Source organism: Anser brachyrhynchus (genome assembly GCF_964034855.1).
Source record: "Anser brachyrhynchus genome assembly, chromosome: 2".
Lineage (NCBI taxonomy): Eukaryota > Metazoa > Chordata > Aves > Anseriformes > Anatidae > Anser > Anser brachyrhynchus.
In genome coordinates this window covers 25,158,045-25,170,142 of record NC_137695.1, presented here as the reverse complement: position 1 = coordinate 25,170,142, position 12,098 = coordinate 25,158,045, and the positions used below count along the sequence as shown (strand labels likewise).

General features: G+C 40.5%; 1 protein-coding gene across 12 annotated transcripts in view; it reads right to left on the bottom strand.

The window, feature by feature from the left end:
* Positions 1–361: 361 nt before the first annotated feature.
* AKAP9 (A-kinase anchoring protein 9) overlaps positions 362–12,098 on the bottom strand; it is a 110,246-nt gene continuing 98,509 nt past the window's right edge. For 11 of the 12 annotated variants that reach the window (XM_080582531.1, XM_080582534.1, XM_080582536.1 and 8 more), the window contains 11 exons: positions 11,619–11,769; positions 10,039–10,707; positions 8,255–8,472; positions 7,249–7,357; positions 6,138–6,323; positions 5,397–5,597; positions 4,783–5,015; positions 3,666–3,751; positions 2,863–2,983; positions 1,572–1,711; positions 362–903 (listed from right to left, as the gene is read on the bottom strand). In XM_080582531.1, the coding sequence (XP_080438657.1) occupies positions 860–903; positions 1,572–1,711; positions 2,863–2,983; positions 3,666–3,751; positions 4,783–5,015; positions 5,397–5,597; positions 6,138–6,323; positions 7,249–7,357; positions 8,255–8,472; positions 10,039–10,707; positions 11,619–11,769 (2,158 nt within the window). In that variant the 3' untranslated portion in view covers positions 362–859. Of the gene's footprint in view, positions 904–1,571; positions 1,712–1,928; positions 2,075–2,862; positions 2,984–3,665; positions 3,752–4,782; positions 5,016–5,396; positions 5,598–6,137; positions 6,324–7,248; positions 7,358–8,254; positions 8,473–10,038; positions 10,708–11,618; positions 11,770–12,098 lie in introns of those variants that run through there. The other variant, XM_080582542.1, reaches the window with a different exon arrangement.

Here is a 12,098-nt window from a genome sequence, read left to right as displayed (position 1 = left end):
TTACAAGAAAGAAATGAGTGCATTAACATTAATCATGCAGAGCTTTGCTCCCCCAGTCCCACCTCCCTCCCCTGCCCCTTTCATCCCTGCTCCCTGCAGCAAGGGCTTGCCCAGTCCTCTGTTCCTAACGCAGGTGTAATTGTTACAAAGCCTCTGATGGAGGAGCGCATCTTCCCTTCCGGCCCTGTCTCAGAAGCCAAGCTTACCCTCGTCCTCTCTTCTAGCAAGCAGCAGCGCTTTTGGAGTCTGAGAAAAGTAACGATGCAGCTGCCAAAACAGGAGCACAGGTGGCAGCAAGGTGTTCTACGTGAAGCAGGGAGCGGTTCTTCAACGATAAGAACTTTCACAGAGTAGAACACAGTTAAAAGCATGAAGTCATCTTTATTTCAGTACTTTGACAAAATACCCATAAAATTCAAAACTTCTACCATTACAAAAATAGGTCTCTACAAGTGATATTCTGTCTGCACTGCCAGTAGCAAATATTACGGGAGCCGTGTAACTTCAGTAGCCTTGCCAGAAAAAGTGCAAGTGAACTTCTCCGAATGTAGCTCAATTTCCTTAGTACACCAGTTTCATCTTCGCACCCTTTTGATAAATACACACTTCATAAGTTAATCATTTAAATTAGCATTCCACAATATACATGTAATTTAATGATTTTTTTTGCATGACCACAAAGTGCCTATATACATAAATCCCAGTCTGCAGGGGTGTGCTGGGATGGAGCTGCGTCCAGGCGCAGCGCTGTGTTCTGTTGGTCCCACACTATACATGTTGTACAGAAGCACAGAAAGAGCACGGGTTTGCAGAAGGCAGCCCACTGCCATCACTGAGCGATGGAGGTGGTGGAAAGGTATTATCTTCTCATACCAGTGTGCAGCTGAGTGTACGAAGTCGAACCTGCAAGGCAGAACATGATTTTAATCGCAGTACTTGGAATAAGTAGGTGAGGTGACACGTTACTCAGATAAGCAAGCTTGAGAGATTTTTATGCAGGCAATCACTTAAGAACAAAACTTCCTCAAATGATGGATTTTATGCTGAAGTAAGGCTAGTGCAGTAACTGCCCCAGCTCACCAAGTTTCATAAATTATGCCCCAGTGATCTGGCAATTTCCTTGATGCATTCCTTTTACAGCACCCAAAATTATCATCTATGGAACAAGATGGCTGTAACCTCTCTAATCAAAGTGGTACAGAGAAGTTTCCCTTGCATGCCGACTCCCAGTCTTTTGGGTATATTTTTCTCCATCCAGCTTAAACTCTTAAAAAGATGCCAACTGAATCCTTGGTGCGTATTTCTTAGACACCAGGGAAACTGAACATGTTACCGATAAACTCCAAATCTGTAATTAAAGCACACTTTCAGACCTCCCTTCCAAGAATTTAATAATTTTCTTTTTACTGTGCTGCTTTCCCTAATACAGAATAACCTCTGGTTTAAGGCAGAAAAAGCCTGAAATTGAAGCCGTTTATAACACATCCCACAGAAGCAGCACACACTTGTTCTACCTTGCAACTGTGCCGTGCGCTCTGTAGGAGCCCCATGAGGAGCACCTGAGCTCTCACCTGACTGCACGCTTCCCAGTCGCCTCTGCAGTGCCTCTAGCCGGTTGATATAGTCTGTTAGCGCTCTTTCGGGATCATAGTTCTGCAGCTGAGAACAGGCGAATGAGACTGGGTTCAAATCGGCATGCATACTGTGGAACCTAGGGCCAGAAGGACACACGTGTTTTTAAAAACCAGAACGTCAAATAATAAAGTGTCAGCAGACATAGCAGAATGCTGTAAGCAGAGATACCTACCGGCTGCACGTCTGCTACCTTACCCACAGAGTACTACCTCCCTACCATTTACTGCCCGAGCCCTCAGACTGCCTCCCCCACTGAAACCGCCTTTCCCGGCTGCCTTTTCTTTCTACTGCACCTGATTTGTTCCTGCACTTCTCTGGGACAAAGACTGCAAAATCCTACTGAGACTGCAGCAGAAGCTGTAGGAGATTTTCTATTAAGAAGCTTGCGTGAAGGAGGACACGGCCATCTTTACAGGACTCTGGCTTTCTTCAGTACTTTCTATAAGTAAAAGTCCAGAATAGCTAAAATATACATAAATATACATATAGATGTAATGTATATAGATGTAAATCATTATGGTTGCCACAAACTAAGATTACAAACATTGAGGTGGTTTATATAAAAAATGAAGGACCAAAATGGCTCGAATCCAATCTGCTTTACTAGTTTTACTAGCTCAGAGCCCACAGCTCCACAAGAAGTTATCCAATGCTGACGACACTCTTAAAAAACTCACCTCTGGTGAAAAATAACTGATTTCACTGGCACCAGAATCACTGATACCTCTGGTATCACAGCTCTGGTTTAAACCAAAAGGGTTTAAACAAGAATAAGCAGCGGAGCTAACGAGCAGCTTCCAACCACGGTCTGGCCATGAGGCCACAGTAATTCGTCCCAGCCCACAGTGCCCAGCGCCACGGTGAGCTGCCCGGCCTGGCCCTGCTTCTCCCTCCTCCTCTGGCTGAGCGTGCCTGCGGCGGCGCCTCCCCGCGCCACCACCCGCTGCCACCCTTGGTCGCAGAGGTGAGGCTGCGCAGGTGCAGATCTGCAACAGTTCCACCCAGGGAACGGGACAGAAATCAGGCAGCAGAAGTCTGCGAGCTTTGGCTTTGATCAGGTGACAAGTAAAAAAGCAAATCAAAGGCCTGAGGTGCAACTTGCTATGTTTCCTGAGGAAAAAAATAAGATCTGTCATCAAAGTTTACAAACCTTATCAGTCAGCACTGAGACATTCATTTAGTTAAATGGTGTTCTGGCAGAGAATAAGAATCTGAAAGAAAACTTACTTATGCTGGAAGTTTATAGGAGATCTGGGAGGCTCCATGTCTGATCGAGACCTACAGGAATGTCTTTGCTCTCCATAAAGATCCATGCCACCAGAGAATGAATCGGGCCGTAATTCATTACCTAAACCCATAAAAAACATCGTCTTGAAACCTGAAAAAAACAAACCCCCAAAGCAATACCTTTTGCACTTCACTGGGGATTTTAAATGCAAGTTTTCTTTTTGTGTATCACACACTAAAAAAGGTGTTTAACAAAATGTAGACATTTGTTAAAACTAGATAAAACTAGAAAACCAGAGGTGAAATCCTAGCCTGATGTTAATGACAGAACTCTCACAGACTGAGCAGAACAGGAAAAAAAAACACTGCTGCTACCAAAAAAGACAAACAGAAAACCTTATTTCCCAAACTTTAAGCTATAACGAGAAGACAGACTTTTGTTCTTGGGAAAAGGCCAGGGAGGACAGTTCCAGAGGCTCTGCTGGCCCTGACTGTGGCTCTGCCAGGGACTTGCAGCCGCTTCCTCATCTGTCCCTTTCCTCAGCACTCCCTCTCAGAGCTGGGGGTGCAGATCTCTTGAGAGAAACTCCCTGATGCATTATACAGACTAGTGGTTGTTCTAGGTGTGGAAACTATCAGAAACCTGAGAAACAGGTTAGTCCAAGCAACTATAGCAAAAGGAAGGGGGCACAGCAGCCCATTCATTCCAGATGAGGAAAAGGCAAATTAAAAACCATCTTCATTAAGCAGCAGCATAACTTATTAATAGCATTTTTTTCAATCTTTACTGGACTACAATTTACCTGTGTTCTGGCTAAAGACATCCCTATTGATACTCAGTATACCAGAACCCGTAACTCTGTGCCATCGACGAACCAAGAACTTCATTCTGGAATTGAAAAACAAAATAAAAAAAGAAAACAAACTCAAAACTTCAGGCTAAATGAAACAGTCGTTAAAAAAAGTCTGCTTGTTATATTCTACAAGACAGACAGAAGAGTTCCTTGAATAGCAAGCAAAATTAACACATAGGCATTTAAAACCTGACAATTAAGTAGAAAGCTTCCTTTTACACATTCCCAGAGCCTCAGCAAATGATCTGTTGCCAAAATCTGCTTTCAGTTTCACCTCTGCCATTCCAGTGATTCCAGACGTACTACATAAGTCAAAGTGGACACGAAATGGGTCAAGCTACTGAAGAGCAGGGCATCGGCATTTTAAAATTGTACTAAATAAACTTTTTGCCCTGTCACATCCCTAAAATTGTACCAGCAGAGTGTTATGAGCAAAAGTCCCACTTACAGTAGGCATATGAATAGTTCCTAGAATTTATACTACGTACAAACTTCAGATCAATAGCAAGCAGAAATACTTGGGAGTTCAAACCTTTGTGAATGAGGTTTATTAGCAGCACAGCAGTGCCATGACAGTAATAGCCTTCACTTGTTCCTCCTCATCTATTCCTGTTCCTTCTCAGCCTGAGGCCTCAAAGGACAACACAGCTGGATAAAATTAGTTCATCAATCTGTATTATGCTTACGTGTAAGAATTTAACTGTTAAAGGAAATTAAGCTGCAGAAAATACCTTTGTAAATGAGTGCACACTCTAGAATTGCAACTAATTATCTTTCTAAAATTATGACCGTATCCAATATGTTCTGTCTTTGATTATCAGATACAGAGCCATGAGTATTTCAACTAGAATCAGACTGCTCAGTACCTCAGACAGCTTATTTCTGTTACAGAATTTACCCCTGCTCTGCTCAACTTGTCATCCTACAGAGTACCTACTACATTCGTGACTACCAAAAATGTACAGCTGACACAGGGTGGAACACGAGAAGTTATAGATTCTGTATATATGAAAATGATGAAAATGCACAGCCACAACTGCTCAGAACTTCCCTTCCTCCAGTTTACCTTGAAATCGCAATGGACACTCTGACCGCAGAACGAAACCTTGTAAAACCCTTTGAATGATGAGTGATGATTTCGAGGTCTGTGTAGCAAGGCTGTCCGCCCATTCGTGCAATGAGGGCCAGCGTGGCTTCTTCACACTCCTGGAATCCACCTAGTAACAGCAGCAAGTATTTTTTCTGATATATGAGAGCCTTCCGAAAGCTCTCTGCTCGTAGGTATTTGCCATAAATTCTCTGAAAGATGAAACACAGAAGAAGAACCATCAGTCTTAGGACTTTTAACGTTGTTACTCCTACAGCATGGCTGGGATTATGCATTTCTTGCTATCATGGAGAAGACCACACTACAGCTCATGCACGCTGAATATAGCTTCATAATTTGAGAACCACTTGAGCAGCAAGGAATGGAGCATGCACAAAATGACAACACAGGTGCTTGCTTAGCATTCTTGGGGAGAAAAGCTAACAGAGTTATGTATGTGAAGATAAGAACTTAAAATCTGAATTTAATCTGTTCACTTAGAATAAACAGAGTGAACTAAGTTACAAATAGGCCCAAACCAAAAAGAAAAATACCCAGCCAGAGTTATTATGCAAGCAACAAAGTTTTCCTACCCTTAAAATAACATTTTCAGAATCTGATCCCAGTTCTCTGAGGAAAGCTTCGCTCCTGATTTCTGCTCTCAGCTTGGACAGCTCTGCATCTGCTTGTTTCAAAGACTTCTGCAGTGATAGCTTTTCTCTGTTCCAGTTTTCCTTCTCAGAGGCAACAAGGGTATCGATATTAACTCCAAGATCTGATGAGTGTCTAGAAGACTGAAGGGGAAAGAAATTGAATTTGAGCCACACAGTTTGGAAAAGCCTGAGCTGTGTCATTCTAGTCATTGGTTTAGTTGAGAGTTCATTAAATTACTGAGAAAAAACTACTGACTGAAGGGATCTGAGGTCATACTGGCATCCTAACACCTCAGATACAGTGAGTTTTGGAGCCTGTTCAACATCCTAGAAAAATATAGCCACTCCAAAAAATGTTAAAAAATAATCCCTCTTGTTGAACCATACCAGCCTCATGATCTTGAAGCTACCAGGATCTATTTGCTGCTCGTCTGGATGAATAAATACAAACCAAAGTAAGAAGCATTTTGAATTCAGCAAGACAAAGGTGGTTAAAATCACAAAGTGTACATTAAACAGTGAGTCAGGGTGTCTAGAGCATAGGGCAAGAATATCTCACAGCCATTTACTCTGCAGGAAGAAAGTCAAGAAAGTCAGATAGCTTGAGCATTAGGGTAATCTCACAGCACGTCACTTTCATGCCTATATATACTTCATGAATTAGTGCCACTAAAGACATACATAGTCTCCAGAAGTTTGTCTGTGCTGATATCTCCTCAGTTCTTCCTCCAGTTTCATAACAGCATTCCTCAAATTATTCTTTTCCTCACTCAGCCTGCTGACAAAGCCTGTCAGCTCAGCATTTTGTCGCAGCAGCCGTTCAGTCAATGAGCTAGACGGAGTTCCTGGTGGCAGCGTGAGCTTTAGCTAGAAGGAAAAAAGAAAACCAAACAATTTTCATTACATTTGTGTTGCCAACTTGGAAATAACTTTCGCTTGCAGTAAAAATCCTTTTGTGGATAATGGCAATAACTTTGTCATAACTTATACAGAGAAAACAGAAGTGTACATGAAATCGAGAGGTTAATGTGACTTTTTCTTCTATGCTCACCCTGTATGTAACAGCAGGATGTTTTCATGCAAGTTCAACTATTCCAACTGTAACAACATGCAAAGCTTTTTTTTTCCCCTTTTCTTTTTTTTTCTTTTTTTTTTTTTTAATTTTGCTTAGATTTATTTAACTTAAAGGAAGGAAAGACCCAAAGCTTTTTACAAATCGTGTTGAATACACTTGCTTAAAATGCAGGTAAGGACCCAGCCAAGCTGAGTTAATATCAAATATTGCTGAAATCTTTGTAACAGGTTACCTCGGTTCATGTTTTATACAAGTGCACACTGCTCAGTTTCTGACTGCCTTTCCTTTGGTAATTACAGGGCAATTAAAGTAAATGTGTTGTACCAACACAATATGGTAAATGTTGACGTTAATTTCAGAAAGTACTGAGAATAGCTTCCTCAGCAAAAGAAATATTGCTGAAAACGTATTTTAATAAAGAAAAGCTAGGAGATTCAAAAGAAAATTAGGAGATTCAAAAATTAGTAATTATAAAGGGAAAGTCTTAATTTGAAGTTTGAAGATTTGGTTTTAAGATAATTAAAATTAAAGAAAATAATAATAAAAGGAATAGGGGGAGGTTTACACTTCACCAGCTCCAAAGCAGCATACAGACTAGAGGAGATTTTCCGCCATGAATTACAGAGCTGGATAGCCACAGATTTAATTACTTGCTGCTTTCCACTCACATCTCATCATCCAAAATCTCCCACCGAAGTTGTAACATTGCACTCTCACCTCTTCCAGATAGGACAATCCAGGTAGTTTCTGCAGCTCTGAAATAACTTCTTCAATAGCATTCTGTATTGCAATGAAGTCTTGATCATCTGCTGTTTCAAACTGCAATCTGAAATTACATCGAGAGTTTCAGCAGCACGCATGGTCTAACAGCACAAAGCCGGACTAACGCAGCAGCCACACTGTGTGTCAGTAAGCACACACTGGACCTTTAGCAAATCCTGTCAGCAGAGTTACCAGAGAGATGTCAGCGTAATCAAATCATTCAGGGACCCTCAGGTATTTAAATTAAATTGGCTCAAATGCATAATGAATTTGCATTGAAGAATTTTACTAATTCTGAGAATATTCTACATGAAGAACATTTAGAGATACAACTTATCTGTTGTATCCATTCGAGATAAATCTTAGGGTATTTTTAAGACATAATCCATTTCATTTTACCCAAATGTTTCAGAATAAATGTTTAATATTAAATCACCATCACAGCTACTGAAAAAAAAAATAAAAATCTCCTACACTATTTTTTTTTCCATAAGGAGACAGTATCCCAAGCAAATAAGAATTAAGATCCACTTCACTTGACTACAAAATATAACTGGGGGGGTGGGGGTGTGTGTGTGACATGACAACTAGGGAGATATATCCATAGCAGTGATTCCCATATTCTTCCCCTTACACAGTGATTTTTTAGTTACTGAATTGTTTTGAAACAATCTTTTGCCTACACCATAACCACATAAATCTCATCATTTTGCAGAGAAAGAAGACAATTTTGTTGGAACTTATAAAGGACCATGTTAAACATGAAAGAGTTAACAAAGCACTTGGCAATCTGATCCTGTCTTACATCAGCACATCAAGTAAAAATAAGCATGTACTATAAACATAGAAAAACAGAAAAATTAGTTAGGCTTATAGTATGTGAACTATGATTAAAACCTGATATATCAGCTTGCTGGCTGCTGTTAACAAACAAAAACAAATAGCTGAAGACTGGTCTAACCTGCTAGCAGCTTTTCGAGCCAACTTCTTCAGCTTTGGAGATGCATTTTGCAGCTTTTGTCTGACATTTTCCAGAATTTCCGTAGCTGCAGACAGGTCTCCTCCTTCTCCTCCTCCTCCTGTCAGCGTGGGGTAGGTTGATCCATTTGTCTCAGCTCCTTCCATTTTTTGCTGGAGAACCCAATTTCTCGTTCTCTCATTGGGTGTATCCCAAGTAGTCTGTACATAGATATATACACATTTCAAATGCGTGTATAGTGCTTTAAAATAGAAATAACAAATCTGAAACACACTCATAATTAAAGAACACAAAATTCTGAGACTGAAAGGAGTGCAGTGTGACTACACTACTGCAGTGTATCTTTACAACTGTTTGTTGTGAAAGGTACAGTGTGATGCCTTTCCTGATTAAGATCTAGCAGTCACTGATCTAGAGTGTGAAGCCATTCAGTACACTCAGCTGGTAAGAAGCCACCCAGCCTTTCATTTTTTTCCATCATCATTTCCTTTACCAATTGGGCCTGGAACTTGGGCAATGGTGCCCAGATGTTTTTGGGACCAATTCACAGTCAGAGAAATAGGACTGGAAATGCCCACTATGGTCACGAGTCACAGATATTTTACTACAGTGTGGTACCAATGAGAAAAACCAACAAACAAAACCCAGTCAGGGTTCTGCAGATGTCCCAGGAAGCAGCAGGAGATTCACTGTTTGATACTCCAGGCAGATCCTGGAAAGCAGATCACACTGAGGCAGGAAAAAGCCCCAGGAGCCACCGCCAACTTGATCCAAGGGAAAGTTGTTCCTTGACCACGCTGCTGGCAGTTACCTCTGAGCGGGACACAGCAACGTGTACGAACTGAGAGCGGCAGGCAGCCCGATGCTATCAGGGGTGTCAACACATTCAACATCCTGCCTCTAGCTGTGATAGTTTCCAGTGCTTCAGAAGAGTAAACGCAGTAGCCAAATGAGGTGAAGACAAAAACATCCTCCTTTCTCCGCAGAGAAACAGCTGCTTAAGGGGAAGCAGTGATTCCAGGGTGGGCAAACAACATGCTCAGCAAAGAGGCAAGTCTCCAGTCAACCACCTCCTTTGGGACTATCCACAGATCACTCACTGACCGTCACTTATCTCTTACAGGGAAGTTTCTTAAGTTTTAAAAGTCATTAAAAAACCATTATAGAACCGCCCAAACCTATTATGAGGAAGAAAATCTTACAGCCAGCAGTGGTTCCAACTTTCAGTCAACTAAAAATTAGGCTAAATTCTGAAAGTAGTTTTTCACCTTGATTTCTTGTTTCTGTTTTGCTTGCTGACATATACATATTCATGCATAGGCTTGTTTGACTACATGCTCATTTAATTATTGCAATTGTTGGGAGATCACTTTTTGCTGTTTCAAAGACCACTTGTGGTTTATGAACTAAGGATTAAGAACACTGATCTGGTGCATTCCTGAGCTCATCCATGAGACTGGGTGGGGGAAATATTAGTCTTCTACTACACTAAAATACAAAGCATGTGTATACAGTCAGATGCGTTTCTCCTGCTCACCCTCCTCCTTACACATCTCTAGAGCTTCGTTCTCAGAGGACATGCGTGAACAGATTTACTATTCCAAACTAGACTGCTTTCCCTTTCTCTGATGCCTCTACTTTGGCATATGCAATCTGCAGGCTATTTTATAGATCAAAGGCACAGATAAACAAAACTAATTGAACAACAGAATTAAAAGCAAAATAGCACAGTTTGGTACCACACATCGCTCTCAGTGCTACTGTACCTCATTTTGATTGTGGCTTGGTGTTCTTTCAGTTTCCTTTTTTCCTTCACTCTCCTGCTTTTTGATCTGCAATTCTTGGATTACTTCCTGTAACTTCTTTGTCTCATTCTCTAATTCATAAATCTCTTGCTCCTTCTGTCCAAGTTGCCACTGAAGGTCTTCTACTTTGGACTCCAGTTCATGAAGTTTTTTCTGTGCTGCTATGTTAGCATCTTGTTCTGCTTGCAATGCTTTCCTCTGGATTTGCCTTTCTTTTTCCATTTGCTGACTCACTTGCACAGATTCTAGTTTGTACTTCTCCATCTCACTTACTAACTCCACTATACGGTCGTGCTTTTCATCCATTTGTTTTTGTAGTTCTTTAAGTAATTCCTCAGATGGATTAGGTGTTCCAGCTTGCCCCTTATCTTCAGCACTTTGAAGCTGAGCACATAGCTCTTTTTCCCTTTCCAGGGCACTGCTTATTTCAAGAGCTCGAACCTTCTCTGATTCAAGAAGCACCTGCAACTCAGAATTACGGCCTCGTTCACGTGACAGCTGGGCAGCACTGAGTGCTTCTTGGGATTCAATTTTCTGTTGCAGCTCACTTGACAGTTGTTTCTCTTGTTCCAAAAGTTTATTTAACTGCAAGTTCTTTTGTTTTTGATCTTCAAGTGAAAATTTTAAGTCCTTCCATAAGAAACAGAAGAAAAAAATATTAAATCAGTGTGTGAACCTTGCATTACCTTCTGCAAATTGCAAATATGCTAGCTCTGCACACTTTGTTTTTAATGGGTTTTGCAGTTCACAAATTAATGTCAATACTCTGAATATGCTTGATGTTAAAGATGTATTACAGGTGCCTTTACTCTAAAACCAGATCATCCTATAAAACAAGAAAATTTGTAATGCACCTTTTTATAAGATACAAGCAGCTATAGTTTAAGAAAGCTACAGTTTAAGCAGCTGAAGTTTAAGAAAACTAACTCATTTTACCTTCTAAAACTGTGACAGTGAATTTCCAAGTTAAGATTTCAAGATGCAAATAAATCTACGCTGTTGAAGTGACTGCTTTTTTGTCTTAATAATGTGTTAGGATACTTGCTCTCTCCCTCACTACATCAGATACTGCAGAAGTACCAAGGAACTTATCAGTGTATTTTCTCCTAAAGTAAACTCCCTAGTGTGGTTTTTATGAGGTGAGACTGCAGGCTTTTAAAACGGAGACAAACGACTGATTTCCTCAAATGACATTCTAAAATAACACTACTTATGCGTTAGGTTGTGGGGGGTGCTACTTGTAGCCATGTGAGCAGTGTCCTGTCCCCTGGAATAGCTGAGGGCTATTATCAAGAGTAGAATATTTACAGATATAAAAGTCCTATTGATTTAAATGGCCTTTTACTTTCCTTTTTTTTTTTTTTTTTGCCACACAGCTTCTATACATCTTTCTTCAACTCTAAATGATACAATACTGTTGTTCAAGATCAGAACATGGAGTACACATTGGACTGAAATTTAAGTCAAGATTAAATGTTGACCAAAATAATATTTATATGCTCCTTTTCCTTCCATAATCCCAAATGACCTGGAACATTTACCTCAAGCTCTTCTCTTCGTCTTTCCTCGCTGCGTTCCATTTTAGCTTTTTCTTTTTCCAAAGCCCACTGTAGCTCTCTTGATTTCTTCTGTTCGCCAGCCATTGTATCCTTGAGAATATCTAGCTCAGCTGCTTTTTCTTTAACTTCAGTCCTAAGAAAGAAATGGGCAATCTTTACATTAGACCATGGCTTTCATGCTACCACAGTAATAGCAGTTACTTGATACTTCATTTTATGAACTGAGAACACTGCTCATGTAGTAGTGTAAAAATGAAAAGCCTATTTAGAAAAACAAGCTAATTCAAACATCAAAAAGAGCTGCATGGCTCAAAAATGACAGAAAAAGTGTGTCCGTACTCCTAACTTTGTAGCTGCTGTTCTCCATGAATTGGTGGCTCAGAGGTAGCTAGTGTTCAACTTAATCCAACCATTGGCCAAAATTTGAAAGGATGCAAACCAACATCTTGCTGCCACATATCT